General features: G+C 38.6%; 1 protein-coding gene across 1 annotated transcript; it reads left to right on the forward strand.

Moving 5' to 3' along the window:
• The first annotated feature begins 2,731 nt into the window (after positions 1-2,731).
• Positions 2,732-3,661, forward strand: Olfr883 (olfactory receptor 883). Its single transcript, NM_146419.2, has one exon. The coding sequence runs from the start codon at positions 2,732-2,734 to the stop codon at positions 3,659-3,661; it is 930 nt and encodes a 309-aa protein (NP_666531.1).
• Positions 3,662-21,346: the final 17,685 nt, after the last annotated feature.

The raw sequence follows: 21,346 nt of genomic DNA on the forward strand, positions 1-21,346 counted from the left end.
GTGAAAATGGAGCACCAGCGATATGATGGAAGTACGAAGAATAAGAAAGCAGGAAGGGTTGGATTCAAGAGTAAATAGGATAGCAGAGGAGAGGAGTGAGTGTGACGAGAATTAACTAATAGTAACCTGTGAGGAGTGTCATTTGTAATCCTACTACTATACAAGTTTCCTACAGTATACTCATGGTTAAAAAGAGTTTAAATGGAGTTGCCCTATCATCGGTAGAGAATGTTTCTCTTAGACATTATAGGCTATCAAAGAAAAACCCAGAACCAAGAATGAGCTTCCTTTTTGTGGCGTTGTTTGCTAGTAGTGTTCCATAGAACAGCCAATATTATAGACTATTGCCACTGCTCTTGGTTATCCCCAAACTTGCTAATTAGGTCCTATTGAAGTAGACACCATATAATTAACTCATAACACTGAGAAAGTAAGCTTGTATCTACATAGTAGTCCATTGTATAGAGTGTTTAAAAATATTTCTATGTCTACATGTTTTATTGCATTTTTATTCTTTGTTAATTCCATGAATTAAAATAAATTATATCCATCTATATACAATTCCAGAATCCAAACAATCAATTCAAACATGAAGACCTGAAAAGAAGTTATAATAATTCTACTTGTATTATATTAACTCATCATAAGCACTCATTACCCTCTGCATGCTTTGAAGATTAGTGATAAACTACTCCTTTCATGGTAGCCTTTTCTCAATAATTATGAGTGATTTAAGAGATAGCAGTGTGCCACTTTTTGGAAGTTGGTCTTATCTTATGTAAGAAGTTGGAAGATTAATATGGTATTGTTCAAACTTTTAATTCTAAAAGTATATACTTGCTATCAAAGGAGAAATGTAATGATCAGTTTTACTCAGATGTGAATTCTGAAAGCTACATTAATGGCTGACCTGGAAGAATCTATCCATTGGTACAATGTTGTTATAAATTATAGGAGTAACCAACATTTGGATTGAATTTCAGGCTTACTCCACAGACAAAATTCATTCCAACCATGCATATTGTGGCCAATTGCTGAGGCTAGATAGGTTAATGTGTCTTAGGGAAGTATATGTGATTATTACCTGTTATGCATATAGTATAAAATTGATTCCTAATGCCTTTCCATTATATTTCTAGATTGATGCATCTCTCAACCTTCATCAGAGATGCTTCTTTTATCAACAAATTGACATTACCCAGTTATCAATAATTAATTGAGAGAGAATAATAGAAGACGAGTGTTTGGTCCTAAAAGGGAACTCCATCCACATCCTTCATCCAAGTCTCAGGAATCATTTGGGAAGTAGGGCTGGGAAGAGTGTAAGAGCCAGATGTGATACATGGCTACATTAAAACAATGTTCTCCGAATACTCTCAAGAAACTCACAGTGGTAACAATTGTAGGCATAAGACCTGAGTAAAACCAAGCCTGATAAGATCCAAGAATGGAGGACAGATATGGTCATGAGTTTGACATCTAGCTGAGTAACTATTGGCAGTTAATGAAAACTTTGAAAATAATGGTCAATTTCAAATGTATCTCTCATAGAATATCTACTCTCAAATAGAAGGCCTGCATACACACACACACACACACACACACACACACACACACACACACACACACAGAGAGAGAGAGAGAGGGAGAGAGAGAGAGAGAGAGAGAGAGAGAGAGAGAGAGAGAGAGAGAGAGAGAGAGGTAATACTGAATATACATGGTGGTTTAAAAAATGAAAAGAACAAATGAATTCAGGAGAGAATAGTGACAGGAAGATGGGGAAGAAATTGGAGGGAAAGACATAGGGATTAACTTCATCAAAATCCATTGTATGAGCATATAAAAATTTTGAACTCTGAAACAAACCACAAATGCACACATCTTAATGAGCCAACATCATTACTGTTGAAGTAATTTGCAAGTACCATAGCAACAAATCCAAATCTCTTGAGAAAATACTTGGGAAACATAAACCTTTCTAGTTTTAATCAGGATCCTAAGAATACAAAATCATAAAATACTCTTGGGTCATTACCAGGTGGGTCTTGTGACATCAGTAGATGGTATTTACCAACCTCTGTTATAAAGAAGGTATTATAGGAAAAGCCAACATCAAAAATCATGATCCAGAATTCATGGCTCCCCAGAACCTGGAGGAATGAGAGCTCTGTTTTCCTCTGTTCAAAATGAATTATTTTCACCTCCAAAAAGCCAAATCTAGTAACAAGATACTTTTTTTTTCTGTACATTTACTGTTTAGCTCATTCACATCACTTGTACTTGCCCTCCTGTGAGAGAACAGATGTCAGTAAAGATACTTCTCAGGTCTCAAAGTACAAAGGTACATATTGAATTGGATAGTTGCATGATTTTCTTAACCCTGACTACAACTGAGCAACGCAGTGAGCCTTTGATGTGCCTTATATCTTCTCTTTTGAGATTACCACTGAGCCTGCAGTAGGAGAATGATGGTCAAGGTAAAACTAGAGTCAAGATGCTACAGAGGCGATGGTGGCCATTGTTTTCCTGAATAATATTCCTGAATAAATGGCTTCAATATATTTATGGTAATTTCTGTATTGTAACTCCTGTAAAATGTAGTAAAGAAAGAGAATTGTGAGCTTGAATTTATCCTTCTATTCTGTTTCTTAGCTTCATATTAATGTGATAGGTTGAAGGGTGCTGGGATTCCATTTTAATGTTATAACTATTACTTTTCTTACAGGAAAGAATGGTATTAGAAAATTCCTCTTCAGTGAAAGAATTTATCCTGCTGGGCTTGACACAGCAACCAGAGCTCCAAATGCCTCTCTTTTTCCTGTTCTTGGGAATCTACATTGTATCCATGGTGGGGAACCTGGGCTTGACTGTTCTGATTGTTTTGAATCCTCACCTGCACAACCCCATGTACTACTTTCTCTTCAACCTTTCCTTCACAGATCTCTGCTACTCCACTGTCATAACCCCCAGAATGCTGGTGGGTTTTGTGAAGCAGAACACCATCTCTCATGCTGAGTGCATGACTCAACACTTTTTCTTTTGCTTCTTTGTTATTGATGAATGCTACATTTTGACAGCAGTGGCCTATGACAGATATGCTGCCATCTGTAAGCCTCTACTTTACCAAGTTACCATGTCTCATCAGGTTTGCCTGCTGATGACAGTTGGGGTGTATGTGATGGGATTTTTGGAAGCCATTGCACACACTGGTAGTATGGTAAGCCTGACCTTCTGTGATGGCAACATTATTAATCACTATGCATGTGACATACTTCCTCTCCTCAAACTCTCCTGCACAAGCACCACCATCAATGAGTTGGTGGTTTTCATTGTTGTGGGTGTCAATGTCATAGTTCCCACCCTGACAATCTTTATTTCTTACACCTTGATCCTTTCCAACATCCTCAGCATCCATTCTGCAGAAGGTAGGTCAAAAGCCTTCAGTACCTGTGGCTCCCATGTGATTGCTGTTTCACTTTTCTTTGGAGCTGCAGCCTTCATGTATCTTAAGCCTTCTAGTGCATCTGAGGATGATGATAAAGTATCTACTATCTTTTATACCATTGTGGGCCCAATGCTGAATCCTTTCATCTACAGTCTAAGGAATAAGGATGTCTACCTTGCACTTAGAAAAACTTTGATGAAAAGGAGTTTTACCTAAGTGGAATCTATATTTGTTATGGAACTAAAATCTTATGGCTTCTGAGGTTTACATTTTCTGAGGATTTATTGGTGTAGTAGGTAACTGACATAGGATTTGCTTACATTAAAGAGTTTCTGGATTTAACCCACAGTTTTTTAAATCAACAGTGACAGGAATTAAAATAAGAAATATTTTAGACACTATGGTTCCAGCAGCATATGTAGCAGAAGATGGCTTTGTTGGTCATCAGTGGGCACTCTTGGTCCTGTGAAGGCTCAATACCCCAGTGTAGGGGAATACCAGAGTGGGGAGGTGGGAGTGGGTGGGTGGGGGAACATCCTCATAGAAGCAGGGGGAAGGGTGATGGGATAGGGCGATCCTGGGTTGGGGGGACCAGGAAAGGGGATAACATTTGAAACGTAAATAAAGAAAATATCTAATAAAAAAGAATTGTGTAGAATCAAAGTTATTTTACATTTGCATAGCTAAATTAATTATGGAAGAAATTTCAGAAGTGAAGAGAGTGAAAGATGATTAATGGATCATCCTCTTAAGATAGAGAAAATAATTTATCTGTATTTTCCAAAACATTTATATCTTTTAAAGCATTGAAAACAAGACAAACATAGTTGTGTAGCCAACTACCAGTAAGGTAGCCTTTCTCTTTGGAAATCCTGAACATTTAAGTATAAGAGATTGGATGATATTATACTCAGAAATGGCAAATATTGATTTATTTAAGTGTACATGCTTATTTTATGATTTTGTCATGTGTGTTTGGGAACATTATAACCCTACTGTCTTTCATGGCAGGCAAGTGTCCTGTCACTGAGGTACATCTCAATCACCACTGCAACTAGGTACATTTACACGTTTCATGTGGCTCTCTCAGAGACAGGGTCTCACTACATCAGTTAGTAAAGTTCTGGAATGAATTGAAGGAGATTTCACTCTAAAGGCTCCTTTATTTATCAAAAGGCTGAGGCAAAATGGATAAACGAATGCCCTTTTCTCTCTGGTCTTTTCTCATTGTCTTAAAGCAGTTTGCTAAAGAGGAGTTGATGAGTCTGTATTGATCCCAGTCCTCTGAAACAGCAATTTGCAGCATTTAAGATAAAGAAACTTATATATTTTCCCCTCACGGACCTGAGGGTAGGTATGTCTATATAAGGACTTACTATGTTTCCAGTGGAAAGAATTTGACTAAGCAACTTTGCTATGTGATGGACTTTTATGTTTTAAGTATAACTTAGTGTGATCAAGAGAGCTATGAAACAAAATTGCCTCTAGTCTGAACACCCAAATGGTTCCAGAATGGATGGAAGCTTATGGAATGTTATGGGCCATTATTGTATAATTTTAAAGAAACTGCTGTTCATTACAGTAATGGGCCCAATGTGAACACTTGCTTCTGCTTTTGTAAACAAAGCTTGCTTGCTCAGGAAAGCCAGGAAATTTTCCTGACATAAGTTTTCTAAATGCTGTACTTGCACTTAGACATGGTTGTACCTAGGCAAAGATACATGTATAGGTAAAAATAATGTAATCTCCCGATTGCAGGATGTATGCCTGCACATAGTTGGGATGTAACCTTATGTTTTAAACTGTCTTTAGAAACCTCTGTCTTTTGTATCTTGGTGATATATCATTGAAATCCTTACTCCCATGTATAGCCCTGGCCAAAGACTATCCAAATAAAAGCTTTTTTTTTTTTTTTTTTTTTTTTGCCAGACTGGTTAACACCCCAGGCCTGTAATATTTTGCTGTTCCAATGATGTGTGGGTGTTCATCTAGAGCTGCCAATTTTTGTGATATGCCTTCGGGCCCTTTAGGCTTCTACTTTGGAGCCTGAAATAAATTAGAGAGGCTCAGTGCTTAGAGAAAACACCACCGGTAGTTTCTCTGTGTCTACAATGTAAAAAAGTAGAACTCAACAGCCTTCAGCTGTGTAGTTATAAATCCTGTCTGTAGTGCACATTAGGTGGAATTGGGGAAAAACTGGATGTAAACTTAATTTTCAAGTCAGAGGTTCAGCCTGGATACTGCTCACCCTCATTGTTTGGTTCCCTGGGGCCTCCTATATGGGGTCTGAGAAATTGGGAGATTCTGTACTTGAGGAAAACACAGATAAGCTGAAATGAAACTTGTATATATGAATAAAGGTGGCCATCAAATATTTGTTTTTGTATGGTGTCCTCTGAGCTCATGAACTTTCCTGATAAGCTTCTGTTTGATCAACATGTGTTTTGTTGCATAGTTATGAATTTGTTGTAATGTTGAGTGAATTGCGAGTTATGTTGCTTATTATTCTTGAGATAATTAAAACAATGTGTGAAAATATTCAGTTTCATGGATTCAGGTGTATTTTAGGTATGGGTAATATTAAAATGTTTTATACTGTTCTGCTTCATTGAAAGGCTAATGCAGGAGCACCATACTGTCCCAGTCATGTTCGGTTCAAAGTTTTCTCCAAAACTCTGTCTTGTGTCAGGTGTGTCACTGGACTTTGTGACAAAGAGTGAAAAATCACAATAGCACAGCAGAAGACACTGTGTGCTTTAAAATAGCTAAGAGGTAGACTAATCCCAATCAAGATAATTGATACTTCTCATATCTATCTATTTATTATCTATTTATTTATTATCTATCTATCTATCTATCTATCTATCTATCTATCTATCTATCTATCTATCTATCTCTCTATCTCTCTCTATCTATCTATCTATCTATCTATCTATCTATCTATCTATCTATCTATTAGTTTCATTTATCTCAATAAGACTTTTCCTGAAGTGTCAACTTTATCCCAAGATTTGTAAGAGTATTGTGTAAACTACTTTTTAGGTTAGTCGGGTATGGTTAAAATTTTGTATAATCTGTTTCTAAAAGTTAACATAAACTTATAACAAAATTGTTGATAACTGAAAATTTATACATAGGTAATTGTTATTTATCACAATGTTATATATGGAGCTTTGATTCAACTCTCTTTTTGTTAAATAGATGTTTTGAAATAACAACTCTGTAACCTCTCCACCATTTTTATTAAGGTGATGATGTAGCAACAACTGTTCTCTAAGGTATATCACATTAGAATGGGTACTTGTTTGATAAACCTTGCCTTATAAATATAAATAATAGAATCAGAAAAAAATCATAAAAACGGAGTTTATAGAAGACAGAGTTTAAAACAATACATTTTAACAAGATATTAAAATTGCACCAACATGCATTTATATATAAAGTGCATGATTAAAAATAAAAATGAAAGATTTACAGGGTGGATAATATAGGTAATTTCCCCTTTTACCATTTAATGTTCTTTACTATAATACCCAAGCAACCAGTATAATTTGAAAAATAACATTAAAGAGGAAATGATAATCAATGATGTAAATAAAAGACTTTAATAACTTTATTCCTCAAACTTGTCACTATAAATGAGGTTTCATTTACCATGTTCAGTAATTTTTTGCTACATTTAAAAAGGCTAAATAACAGGTCTTTGGGGCTTTAGATATTTTTCAAAATAGTGTCATGGATGAAACAAAATGTTTGTCTTTGAATATCCTCACAATTCACTGGGTTTGAGATCTTCACAGGTTTGATATATGAAAAAATTCTTCCAATAATATTACTACTTCTTTTCCTTACTTTAAATATAGGGCTATGGCAAGATACATACCTGAGTTAATAGAACACCCCTGCTTACAACCCTTAAAAACAGTCAAGGCAGAAAATACTGCTAGAAGAAAAAAATGAGTAGGAAAGGAAATGAGAGAAGCTATGTTATTGAAGAAACTAACCCAGGTAACCTCCTTTCTTCAAGCAGCTTATCTCTGGCCAGGTTTTTTGTTGCCACCTTGATAGTCATCAACAGGGTCTAGTTTTGTCTTTTAACTCAATTACTAGCTGGACTTTGTGGTGGGTACCCTGGTTATCTGGCCCTGACACTCATTGACAGTGAGGGGGCTTGGACATAAGTATAATGCCCTCTTCTCTCTTGCCTCTTGCCACCTCGCCATTTGGGAAGCTGGCCTGGAAGTCATAGAAGCAGAGGAACTAGCCCTGCTAATCACTGTTTAAAGCACTTGGGAAAGTAAGGCATGAACTTTACCTGCGTAAAATAATGGAGCTGATAATGAAGACACAGTTGAACAAATCCCAAAGGTGCCAGAGCAGGAGAACTGGCTCAGTACTCTGCCCACTACAGTACTTGTGAGAGTGGGCCTCATGCCTGTTTTGGGTTGGAAGTGTAGCTGGCTCTGGATGCCTGAGTGCAGGCAAGCAGGCCCCATGTCCATGAGAGAAGAGCTGTCTCTGCCTCCTGCATGTGGCAACACCATGGAGGGATAGTCAGAGCTGTGCTAGAGAGATTCTTCTGGTGGTGCTGTTGTTGGAGAGGCAGCAAGCTGACCAGCTCAGCTGCCACCCATGACCAGATACAGGACTTTGAGCTGGCCAGCCTCAAAAATGACACAATTTGTGATATATTGGAAAATGCGGAAGGGCTAGTTTTGCGGATCCAAAGCTGCAGGATATTCATGCCACAGAGCAATAATAGGATAACTGGGAGGAGACCTAGTGAGGATCCAATATTAATGATGTGATTGAAGACAGGCATATTGCAATAAACATTTGTAAGCGAAGATTTGTGGACAAAGGCAAATATTCTGGGGAACATTGTAACACAGTATAGCTTCCATGACATTTTCCATGCTTTGCTTTGTTTTAGTTTGGTTTTACTTGGGTGGGGGTGGGGTTGGAATTGAAAAACCCTAGTGGAGAGACCACCGCTCAAGTCCCCAGATGGCGCGCACACCCAAGAAATCACGAGAGACCATCTTGATGGAAACACACAAGATAGTTAAATGAAGGAGCTCGGGGCCCACACATATCTCACGCAGGAGACAGAGGAGTCGACCATGAGGCTCAGATGCTAGGGGTTTATATACAAAAAAGTTGGGGGCAGGGGAAGAATTGGCGCAGTTACACATAATTGGGTAGTTTAAACATCAGAGAGGTAACAGCAACTCTGAGGGGCAGGTGCTTATCCACATCAGCAGAGAATCTGGTTAACATCCAACCCATATCAGGAGGGCTGGAGACAGGGAGGCACTGAGCCAGATGTTTTGGACTCAGCTGAGATAGTCCGGACATCCTTGTAGGTCTCTCCTATCTTTATGGCTAGCCAGTTCCTGGAATGACTTAACAGCAACGGCCTTTGTTCTTTGCCCTAGGCCCAAAAAAGCCCTCCTAACTAGCAAGCTGCATGAGTCATGGACCTTGAATTTAATTTTCTTTCAGAATTACAATGTTAGAAGGAAGATATGAAGAGTAGTGGGGCTCATGATATAACAATCACAAAAAATCCATTAAAAGTTAAAAAAATATTGCTAAGAGAAGACCAACAGACTTTAATCTCATGAGATAGATTCTGTACAAGGCTCTAAATAGACTAAGATGGTAGAGATCTGTATCATTCTATATAAAGAGTAACAGAGGTGTGAGAAACAGGTGAATGGCCTAGGATGTGCAATGGGTTAAAAGCAAAGTTAGGAATATTGAGTAGTATATGAGAAGTTAAAGAAGTAGGGCCATATCTATGAGCACCAAAAAATTAAGATATCCCTATCTTATGACGCAGCAGGACAATGGCCAGAGCAGTTTGGTCAAAGGCCTGTAGCATGTTACTCCTTACCCAAGATCTACTTAGGCTAACAGACACTTAAGAATGTATGTCTCGACAGAATCCTTCTGTTCTCCATCTCTGCCCAGCAGCTAAGGCTGTTCCACAGCCCTCTGCACCCAAATCCCGACAAGAGAGGGCTGATTTCCATGGAGTGCTCTCACTCATGAGCTCAGAGGTGAGATTACGATTTTCACTCCAATTACTGACGAATGTGGGACTTACCAGGAACACACAGGGCACAGAAACATTAGAGAAACCAGGAAAAGAATATGTCTGGTCCCCATATCCACCCAGGAACTTAGGCTGTTCCAAGTCCCTCTTCCCCCAAATCCCACCCAGGGGAGAACTGATCTTCACAGAAGTGCTGACATGTAGCCACCAGCAGTCACGGGTTACTGGGTTCCTGAAAGGAAAGCTGAAGATGGATGGGAAGGATGGTGAGAGAAATAATGAGCCAAGACAAAGTTCTCTGATCAAGGCTCAATATTTAATTCTAAATTCTGAAATTTAAAGGGGGAAACCCATAGCCCACTTTGCCAGGATCTCATTAGGAAGACAAGCTCAGCTGCTCAGCAGATAGTAGATTCTTGAAGGAAGTGGCAGGACAATTAACTTCACCTAGGTCAGAAGACTCCACCTTAGACTCCACACAGCCTTTTAGTCTTTACTATGAACAATCACAGTCTTTTGGTACATGCCTCTGTCTTAGGTTGATAAGAGTCATAGAACCTCAGTGGCCTGTTTTTGACTGCCTGGCCTCATAGCGTACCACTTTCCCATTCAGATCAAAACCACAATATGCACTCAATGCATTTCTTCATAGCAATAATTAACTGCCATAACTGAGCTTTGCTGAAGGTGAGCCTGTAAGAAGGTAACTGATCTGCTTAAAATGCAAAGTCAAAAGTTAAGAGCAAATAGGATTAAGGTTGTGTGTGGGGATGTCCTAGGTACTCAATTCAGTTGTAAATTAGCAAGGATCAGACACAAGGCCAGGCCTCCCAGTGTTGGGGAGGTGGCTTTGAGAATCAACAGCAAAAACTGTTATGTCTCAGGAAATTGTGGAAGCTATGATCCAAATTAATTCAGCTGGCTGGTAAATATTTTTAGCCATCTTCATAATTGGAATCATACTAGAAAACTGAGGATCTGAGTCCAATTGATGAACCAATCTATCAGACAGCCATTGGGCTCTGTCTTATTTTCATGAAAAAACACAGATAGAACCTCTCTCACATATTAAAATGGGATCTGGATTATTCCATGTATTAGTTAGGTGCTCCCACCATTTAACCATGGCATATAAGGTAGAAGTGACAGCTTGCCAACTGCAATCCTCTGCAGACTGAACTTTAGCATCAGTTTGCAAAAAAATTAAAACAAATAAGACAAAGGAAAGATATATTTTGGGTGACCTCAGAGGGTATAACCCCCCACCCCCTTTTTAAAAAGAAGATATTGGTTCTTTTACAATTTAATTTAATTTTTTATTAGATATTTTCTTTAATTACATTTCCTAGTTTTCTCTCCTAAAACCCCCTATCCCCTTCCACCTCCCTCTGCTCCCCAACCCACCCACTCCCATTCCTGGTCCTCTCATTCCCCTATATTGGGGCATAGAACCTTCAAAGGACCAAGGGCCTCTCCTCCCATTGATGACCAACTAGGCCATACTCTACTACATATATAGCTAGAGCCACAATTTCCACCATTTGCTTTCTTTGATTGGTGGTATAGTTCTAAGGAGCTCTGGGGGATACTGGTTAGTTCATATTGATTTTCCTCCTATGAGGCTTCAGCCCCCCTCAGCTCACAGGGTATTTGTCTGGCTTGTTCATTGGGGCATTGTGCTCCGTCCAATGGATGACTGTGAGATTCCACTTCTGTATTTGATAGGCACAGGCAGAGCCTCGAAGGAGACAACTATATTAGACTCCTGTCAGCAGGCTCTTGTTGGCATCTGCATAGTGTCTGGGTTTGGTGGTTGTTTATAGGGTGGATCCCCAAGTGGGGCAGTCTCTGGATGGTCGTTCCTTCAGGCTATGGTCCGAACTTTGTATCTGTAAATCCTTCCATGGGTAATTTGTTCCCCATTCTAAGAATGAACGAAGTATCCACATTTTGGTCTTCTTCCTGAGTTTCATGTGTTTTGCAAATTGTATCTAGAGACTGATTTCCAGAGTGGTTGTACCAGCTTGAAATCCTACCAGCAGTGGAGGAGTGTTTCTTTTTCTCCACATACTCACCAGCGTCTGCTGTCACATGAATTTTTGATCTTAGCCATTCTGACTGGTATGAAGTGGAATCTCAGGGTTGTTTTGATTTGGATTTCCCTGATGATTAAGGATGTTGAACAATTTTTTAGGTGCTTCTCTGCCATTTGGTATTCATCAGTTAGGAATTCTTTGTTTAGCTCTGTACCCCATTTTTTAATAGGGTTGTTTGATTTTCTGGAGTCCATCTTCTTGAGTTCTATATATATATTGGATATTAGTCCCCTATCTGATTTAGGATTGATAAAAATCCTTTCCCAATCTATTGGTGGTCTTATTGTCTTATTAACAGTATTTTTTGCCTTACAGAAGCTTTGTAATTTTATGAGGTCCCATTTGTCTAATCTCAATCTTATAGCACAAACCATTGCTGTTCTGTTCAGAAAATTTCCCCTATGCCCGTATCTTCGAGGCTTTTCCCCACTTTCTCCTCTGTAAGTTTCAGAGTCTCTGGTTTTATGTGGAGTTCCTTGATCCACTTATAGTTGAGCTTTGTACAAGGAGATAAGAATGGATCAATTTGCATTTTTCTACATGATAACTGCCAGTTGTGCCAGCACCATTTGTTGAAAATGTTGTCTTTTTTTCCACTGGATGGTTTTAGCTCCCTTGTTAAAGATTATGTGACCATAGGTGTGTGAGTTCATTTCTGGGTCTTCAATTCTATCCCATTGATCTACCTGTCTGTTACTCTAAGCAGTTTTTTGTTTTTTGTTTTTTTGTTTTTTTTTGTTTTTTTAATCACAATTGTTCTGTAGTATAGATTGAGGTCAGGCATGGATATTCCACCAGAGGTTTTTTTATTGTAGAGAATAGTTTTTATAATCCTAGGTTTTTTGTTATTCCAGATGAATTTGCAAATTGCCCTTTCTAACTCAGTGAAGAACTGAGTTGGAATTTTGATGGGGATTGCATTGAATCTGTAGCTTCCTTTGGTAAGATAGCCATTTTTACTATATTAATCCTGCTAATCCATAAGCATGGGAGACCTTTCCATCTTTTGAGATCTTCTTTCTTCAGAGACTTGAAGTTCTTATCATACAGATCTTTTACTTCCTTAGTTAGGGTCACACCAGGATATTTTATATTATTTGTGACTATTATGAAGGGTGCTGTCCTAATTTCTTTCTTGGCCTGTTTATCCTTTGTGTAGAGAAAGGCCACTGATCTGTTTGAGTTAATTTTATATCCAGCTACTGCACTGAAGCTGTTTATCAGGTTTAGGAGTTCCCTCATGGAATTTTTAGGGTCACTTCTATATACTATCATATCATCTGCAAATAGTGATATTTTGACTTCTTCCTTTCCAATTTGTATCCCCTTGATCTCCTTTTGTTGTCCAATTGCTCTGGCTAGGACTTCAAGTACTATATTGAATAGGTAGGGAGAAAGTGGTCAGCCTTCTCTAGTCCCTGATTTTAGTCGGATTGCTTCAAGTTCCTCTCCAATTAGTTTGATGTTGGCTACTGGTTTGCAGTATATTGATTTTATTATGTTTAGGGTATGGGCCTTGAATTCCTGATCTTTCCAAGACTTTTATCATGAATGGGTGTTCGATTTAGTCAAATGGTTTCTCAGCATCTAAGATGATCATGTGGTTTTTGTTTTTGAGTTTGTTTATATAGTGGATGATGTTGATGGATTTCCATATATTCAACCAACCCTTCCTCCCTTTGATGAAGCCTACTTGATCATGATGGAGGATTGTTTTGATGTGTTCTTGGATTCAGTTAGCAAGAATTTTATTGAGTATTTTTGCATTGATATTCATAAGGGAAATTGGTCTGAAGTTCTCTTTCTTTGTTATGTCTTTGTGTGGTTTAGGTATCTGAGTAATTGTGGCTTCATAGAATCAATAGGGTAGAATACCTTCTGTTTCTATTTTGTGAAATAGTTTGAAAAGTATTGGAATTAGGTCTTCTTTGAAGGTCTGATAGAACTCTGCACTAAACCCTTCTCATCCTGGGCTTTTGTTTGATTAGGAGATTATTAATAACTGCTTCTATTTATTTAGAGGAAATGGGACTGTTTATATTATTAATCTGATCCTGATTTAACTTTGCTACCTGGTATCTGTCTAGGAAATCGTCCATTTCATCCAGGTTTTCCAGTTTTGTTGATTATAGGCTTTTGTAGTAGGATCTGATAATGTTCTGGGTTTCCTCGTGTTCTGTTGTTATCTCTCCCTTTTCTTTTCTGATTTTGTTAATTAGGATACTGTCTCTGTGCCCTCTAGTTAGTTTGGCTAAGGGTTTATCTATCTTGTTGATTTTTCTCAAAGAACCACCTCCAGGTTTGGTTGATTCTTTATATAGTTCTTTTTGTTTTCACTTGGTTGATTTGAGCCCTAAGTTTGATTATTTCCTGCCTTCTACTACTCTTGGGTGAATTTGCTTCCTTTTGTTCTAGAGCTTTTAGGTGTGTTGTCAAGCTGCTAGTTTGTGCTCTCTCTATTTCCTTTTTTTTGAGGCACTCAGAGGTATGAGTTTTCCTCTTATGACTGCTTTCATTGTATCCTGTAAGTTTGGGTATGTTGTGTCGTCATTTTCATTAAACTCTAAAATGTCTTTAATTTCTTTTTTTTTATTTCTTCCTTGACCAAGGTATGATTGAGTAGAGTATTGTTCAGCTTCCATGTTAATGTTGCCTTTCTATTATTTATGTTTTTATTGTTCAACCTTAATCTGTGATGATCTGATAGGATGCATGGGATAATTTCCATCTTCTTGTATCTGTTGAGGCCTGTTTTGTGACCAATTATACGGTCAATTTTGGAGAAGGTAACATGGGGTGCTGAGAAGAAGGTATATCCTTTTGTTTTAGGGTAAAATAGTCAGTAGATATCTTTTAAATCCATTTGTTTCATAACTTCTGTAGTTTCACTGTGTCTCTGTTAGTTTCTGATTCCAGGATCCATTGATGAGAGTGTGGTGTTATAGTCTCCCACTATTATTGTGTGAGGTGCAATGTGTGCTTTGAGCTTTACTAAATTGTCTTTAATGAATGTGGCCGCTCTTGCATTTGGAGCATAGATATTCAGAATTGAGTGTTCATCTTGGAACATTTTACCTTTGATGAGTATGAAGTGCCCCTCCTTGTCTTTTTTGATAACTTTGGGTTGGAAGTCAATTTTATTCGATATTCCAATGGCTACTCCAGCTTGGTTCTTCAGACTGTTTGGAAAATTGTTTTCCAGCCTTTAACTCTGAAGTAGTGTCTGTCTTTTTTTCCCTGAGGTGGGTTTCCTGTAAGCAGGAAAATGTTGGGTCCTGTTTATGTTACCAGTCCGTTAGTCTATGTCATTTTACTGGGGAATTGAGTCCACTGATATTAAGATATATTAAGGAAAAATAATTGTTGCTTCCTTTTAATTTTATTGTTAGAGTTAGGATTCTGTTCTTGTGGCTATCTTCTTTTAGGTTTGCTGAGGATTACTTTCTTGATTTTTCTAGGGTGTCATTTCCCTCCTTCTGTTGGAGTTTTCCCTTTATTATCCTTTGAAGGGCTGGATTCGTGGAAAGATATTGTGTGAATTTGGTTTTGTCATGGAATAGTTTGGTTTCTCCGTCTATGGTAATTGAGAGTTTTGCTAGGTATAGTAGCCTGGGCTGGCATTTGTGTTCTCTTAGGGTCTGTATAACATCTGTCCAGGATCTTATATCTTTCATAGTCTCTGGTGAGAAGTCTATTGTAATTTTTATAGGTATTCCTTTGTATGTTACTTGACGTCTTTCCCTTACTGCTTTTAATATTCTATCTTTATTTAGTGCATTTGTTGTTCTGATTATTATGTGTCAGGAGGAATTTCTTTTCTGGTCCAGTCTATTTGGAGTTCTGTAGGCTTCTTGTATGTTCATGGGTATCTTTTTCTTTAAGTTTGGGAAGTTTTCTTCCTTACTTTTGTTGAAGATATTTACTGGCCCTTTAGATTTAATGTCTTCATTCTTATCTACTCCTATTATCCTTAGGTTTGGTCTTCTCATTGTATCCTGGATTTCCTGGGTGTTTTGAGTTAGGATCTTACTGCATTTTGTATTTTCTTTGATTGTTGTGCCATGTTCTCTATGGATCTTCTGCACCTGAGATTCTCTCTTCCATCTCTTGTATTCTGTTGCTGGTGCTTACATCTATGTTTCCTGACTTCTTTCCAAGTATTTCTTTCTACAGAGTTGTCTCCCTTTGTGATTCCTTTATTGTTTCTACTTCCATTTTTAGATCCTGGATGGTTTTGTTTAATTCTTTCACCTGTTTGGTAGTTTTTTTCCTTTAACACTCTACGGGATTTTTGTGTTTCCTCTTTAAGGGCTTCTAGCTGTTTACCTGTGTTTTCTTGTATTTCCTTCTTAAAGTCCTCCATCAACATCATGAGAAGTGAATTTAGATCCATATCTTGCTTTTCTGGTGTGATGGTGTATCCAGGACTTACTATGGTGGGAGAGTTTGGTTATGATGATGCCAATTAATCTTGGTTTCTGTTGCATCTGTTCTTACACTTGCTCCTGCCATCTGATTATTTCAAGTGCTTGCTTCCCTCAATATATCTGATTGGAGCCTGTCCTTCCTATAATCCTGGTTGACTCAGGATTCCTCAGAGTCCAGCTTTCTCTATGATCCTGTGATTCTGGGCTCCTGTGAACCTGGGATTCTGGGTGTGTCAGCGTTCTTGGCAGTGAAGCTTCCTCTGAGATGCTGAGATCCTGGTGTGACCAAGCTCCTGTTATCCTGGGATCCTGGAATCCTAAGATGCTGGGCATGTTACAGCATCTGGAAGTGATGTATTCTCTGAGGACCAGGGGGCTATCTGGTGTGTTTGAAACCAAGGTATAGAAGTAGTGATCAGGAGGAATACAAACCACTGGTCAGGTAGGGCTCCTGTGTCCTTGCTCCTGTTGTCACAGACCTGTCACAATTGGATTGGAACCGAAGTTGTGTTCCCCTCACCAGTGATTCCAAGATTGTGTGGAGAGTCCTCTGCGGACTGTGGGATTGTTTGCAGAGTTTGTGCCCAAGAGGACCCAGAGCTGGCACCAACCAGAAGGGACTTGTGTCTCTGGTCAGGAGGCTTTCTGCTTCCCTGCTGCTGGAATGGCTGGATTGGAACTGATGTTGTATTCCTCTCACCAGTGATCCTAAGACTGCATGGAGAGTCCTCTGTGGACCATGGACCATTCACAGAGTTTGTATCCATGGGGACCTGGAGCTGGCTCAGACTGGAAGGGCCTTAGACAGATCTCATACAGACCATAATAGAACATAAACCCCATCCCGCACTACTATACCCAACAAAAGTTTCAATTATCATAGATGGAGAAACCAAGATATTCAATGAGAAAACCAAATTTACACAATATTTTTCCATAAATCCAGCCCTACAAAGGATAATAGATGGAAAATGCCAATACAAGGAGGGAAACTACACAGTAGAAAAACAAGAAAGTAATCTTCTTTCAACAAACCCAAAAGAAGATACCCACACAAACATAACCCTACCTCTAACAACAAAATTAAAAGGAAGCGGCAATCACTTTTCCTGAATATCTCTTCACATCAATAGACTCAATTCCCCCATCAAATACAGAGACTAACAGACTGAATACATAAATAGGACCCAGTGTTTTGCTGCATACAGGAAACACACCTCAGTGACAAAGACAGACACTACTTCAGAGTAAAAGACTAGAAAAAAGTTTCCAAGAAAATGGTCCCAAGTAACAAGTTGGAGTAGCAATTATAATATTCAATAAAATCAACTTTCAACCAAAAATTATCAAAATGATAAGGAAGGACACTTGATACTCATTGAAGGAAAAATGTACTAAGATGAACTTTCAATTCTGAACATCTATGTTCCAAATGCAAGGATACCCACATTCATAAAAGAAACTTCACTAAAGCTCAAAGCACACATTGTACCTCACACAATAATAGTAGGATTCTTTAATACCCTAATCTCAGCAATGGACAGATCATGGAAACAGAAACTAAACAGAGGCACAGTAAAACTAACAGAAGTTATGAACCTAATGGATTTAACAGATATTTATTGAACATTTCATCTTAAAACAAAAGAATATACCTTCTTCTCAGCACTTCATCGTACCTTCTCCAAAACTGACAATAAAACAACAAATACATGAAAACTGAAATAATCCCACGGACTCTATCAGATCAAGTCAGACTAAGGCTAGTCTTCAAAAACAACAAAAACAACAGAAAGCCCACATACACGTGGAAGATTAACAATGCTCTACTCAGTGATAACTTGTTCAAGGAAGAAGTAAATAAACAAATTAAAGACTTTTTAGAGTTCAATATAAATGATGACACAGCATACCAAAACCGATGGGACACAATGAAAGCAGTGCTAAGATGAAAACTCATAGGTCTTAGGGCCTTCAAAATGGAGAGAGCATATAGTAGCAGCTTGACAGCCCACCTGAAATCTCTAGAAGAAAAAGAAGCAAATACATCCAAGAGTAGTAGACAGCAGGAAATAATCAAACTCAGGGCTAAAATCAACCAAGTAGAAACAAAAAGAACTACACAAAGAATCAACAACACCAGGAGCTAGTTCTTTGAGAATATCAATCCTCAGACAGATAAACCCTCAGCCAGACTAACCAGAGAGCACAGAGATAGTATCCCAATTAACAAAATCAGAAATGAAAAGGGAGACATAACAACAGAAACTGACAAAATCCAAAAAAAATCATCAGATGTTACTTCAAAAGTCTATACTCAACAAAACTGGAAAATCTGGGTGAAATGGAAATTTTTCTAGACCAATACCAGGTACCAAATGTAAATCAGCACCGGATAAACCACTTAAACTGTCCTATAACCTCTAAAGAAATAGAAGCAGTCATTAAAAGTCTACCAACTACAAAAAGCCCAGGACCAGATGGTATTATTGCAGAATTCTAAGACCTTCAAAGAAGAGCTAATAAAACCTTCAAATGATTCCACAATACAGAAACAGAAGGAACACTACCCAATTCATTCTGTGAAGCTACAATTATGCTTATACCTAAACCACACAAATACCCAACAAAGAATGTGAAATTCAGACCAATTTCCCTTATAAATATGCATGCGTAATTAGAAAATAAAATTCTCACAAACCAAATCCAAGAACACATAAAAATGATCATGGTTGACGTGTGATGAAGTAGGCTTCATCACAGATATGCAAGGATGGTTCACTATAGAGAAATCAATCAATATAATTCACTAGATAAACAAACTCAAAGATAAACACCACATAATCATCTCATTAGATACTGAGAAAGCATTTGACACAATTCAACACCCCTTTACAATGAAAGTCTTGGAAAGATCAGGAAATCAAGGCCCATACCTAATAGTCAAAGCATTATACAGCAAACCAGTAGCCAACATCAAATTAAATGAAGAGAAACTGGAAGCAATGCCACTAAATTCAGGGACTAGACAATGCTGCCCACTCACTCTACCTATTCATTCTAGTACTCAAAGTCCTAGACAGGGCAATTAGACAACAAAGGAGATCAAAGTAATACAAATTAGAAAGGAAGAAGTCAAAACATCACTATTTGCAGATGATACCATTGTATACTTAAGTGACCCCCAAAATTCCACCAGAGAACTCCTACAGCTGGTAAACAACTTCAGTGAAGTGTTTATCCAACAAAATAAAATACCTTTGCATTACTCTAACCAAGTAAGTGAAAGGTCTGTATGACAAGAACTTCAAGACTCTGAAGAAAGAAATTGAAAAAAAATCACAGAAGTTTGAAAAATATCCCAAGCTCATGGAGTGGCAGGATTATAATATAGTAAAAATGACCATCCTACCAAAGTCAATCTACAGATTCAATGCAATCCCCATCAAAATTCCAACCCAATTCTTCATAGAGTTAGAAAGAGCAATTTGCAAGTTCATTTGGAATAACAAAAAAAAAAAAAAACCCAGGATAGTGAAAACTATTCTCAATAAAAGAACTTGTGGGGAATCCCCATCCCTGACCTCAAACTGTATTACAGAGAAATAGTGATAAAATCAGGGTGGTATTGGTATAGAAATAGCAGGTAGATCAATGGAATAGAATTGAAGACCCAGAAATGAACCCACATAACTATGGTCACTTGATCTTTGAAAAAGAAACTAAGACTATCCAGTGTAAAAACGACAGCATTTTCAACAAATGGTGCTGGTTCAACTGGTGATCAGCATGTAGAAGAATGCAAATTGATCCATTCTTATCTCCTGTACACAGCTCCAGTCCAAGTGGATCAAGAACCTCTACATAAAACCAGATACACTGAAACTTATAGAAGAGAAAGTGGGGAAGAGCCTCGAACACGTGGGTACAGGGGAAAATTTCAAAACAGAACATTAATGGCTTATGCTGTAAGATCAAGAATTGACAAATGGGAGGGCATAAAATTGTAAAGCTTCTGTAAGTGATAAAAAACACATGGTACTGGTATAGAGACAGATAGGTTGATCAATGGAATAAAACTGAAGGCCCAAGGGGGGGAAAAGCACACACATATGGACACTTGATCTTTGACAAAGAAGCAAACAATATACAATAGAAAACACAAAGAATCTTTAATGAATGGTGGTCTAACTGACAGTCAGTACATAGAAAAATAGATCCATATTTGTTCAAGTCCAAGTGGATCAAGGACCTCAGCATAGAACTAGATATACCAAATCTAATAAAGGAGAAAGCTGGAAAGAACCTCTAATTCATCAGCATGGGGGAAATTTTCCTAAACAGAACTCCAATGGCTCAGGCTCTAAGATCAACTGATAAATGGGACCTCATGAAACTGGAAAGCTTCTGTAAGGCAAAGGACATAGTCAATAGGACAAATCCACAAACTACAGACTGAGGAAAAATCTTCATTAACCCCACATCCAATACAGGGCGCGGTGGGTGGGGGGGAGAAATAGCCCAAGTCCAGCCAGAGTTCTTGTGCTCTGGGCAGGCAGGCTCGGGGAAAGCTGCTGGACACTTTCCACTTGGCCTCGGGTGGGCATCTAAGCCTTTGTCCCCACTCGGCAGGGCAGCCTCTCAAGTGGGGACCCTGAGGCAACACCCTGTCGCTCCGGATTATAGGAGAGAGGGGTAAGGGAAGAGGTTCCCAACACTGACCAGAGTGCGCAGAGGATCTTGATGGAGCAGAGATTCTCTATGGTTTAAGAGATTTATTATAGAAATTCAGGGCATAAGAGAAGGGAGAGAGAGAGAGAGAGAAAGAGAGAGAGAGAGAGAGAGAGAGAGGAGAGGAGAGAGAGGGGGAGAGGAGAGAGGAGAGAGAGAGAGAGGGGAGAGGAGAGAGGAGGGAGAGGGAAGGAGAGAGGGGAGAGAGGGGAGAGGGGGGAGAGGGGAGAGGGGAGAAGGGAGAGAAGACAAAGAGAGGGGGAAGAGAAGGTGAGAGTGAAGGGTAAGAAGTAAGAGCATAAGAGTAAGAGAGCTAGGTGGGGGCCTAACAGCCCCTTTTATGATCTTCACTGCTGCTAGGTAACTGGGGAGGAGTTTAGCCTGAAGGTCAGAAGCTTGGGCCATTGTCTACGGGACTACTGACCATGCTTCTCTTGTGGGGGCTGTGGGATGCGGTAACAGCCAGAGTTCCAGGAGCATGAGGGAATTCCTACTGTGTCATGTAGATGAATTATGACCATCAGGGTTCAGACCTCAGCTCGACTGGAGGCTAGCCTGCAATTCCCCACATTTGTGTGTGATATAT

This window comes from Mus musculus, chromosome 9, assembly GCF_000001635.26.
Source record: "Mus musculus strain C57BL/6J chromosome 9, GRCm38.p6 C57BL/6J".
Classification (NCBI taxonomy): Eukaryota; Metazoa; Chordata; class Mammalia; order Rodentia; family Muridae; genus Mus; species Mus musculus.

Bases quoted from the DNA above. Each gene is read 5' to 3' on its own strand.
- Olfr883 (NM_146419.2), top strand. From the start codon at position 2,732: ATGGTATTAGAAAATTCCTCTTCAGTGAAAGAATTTATCCTGCTGGGC.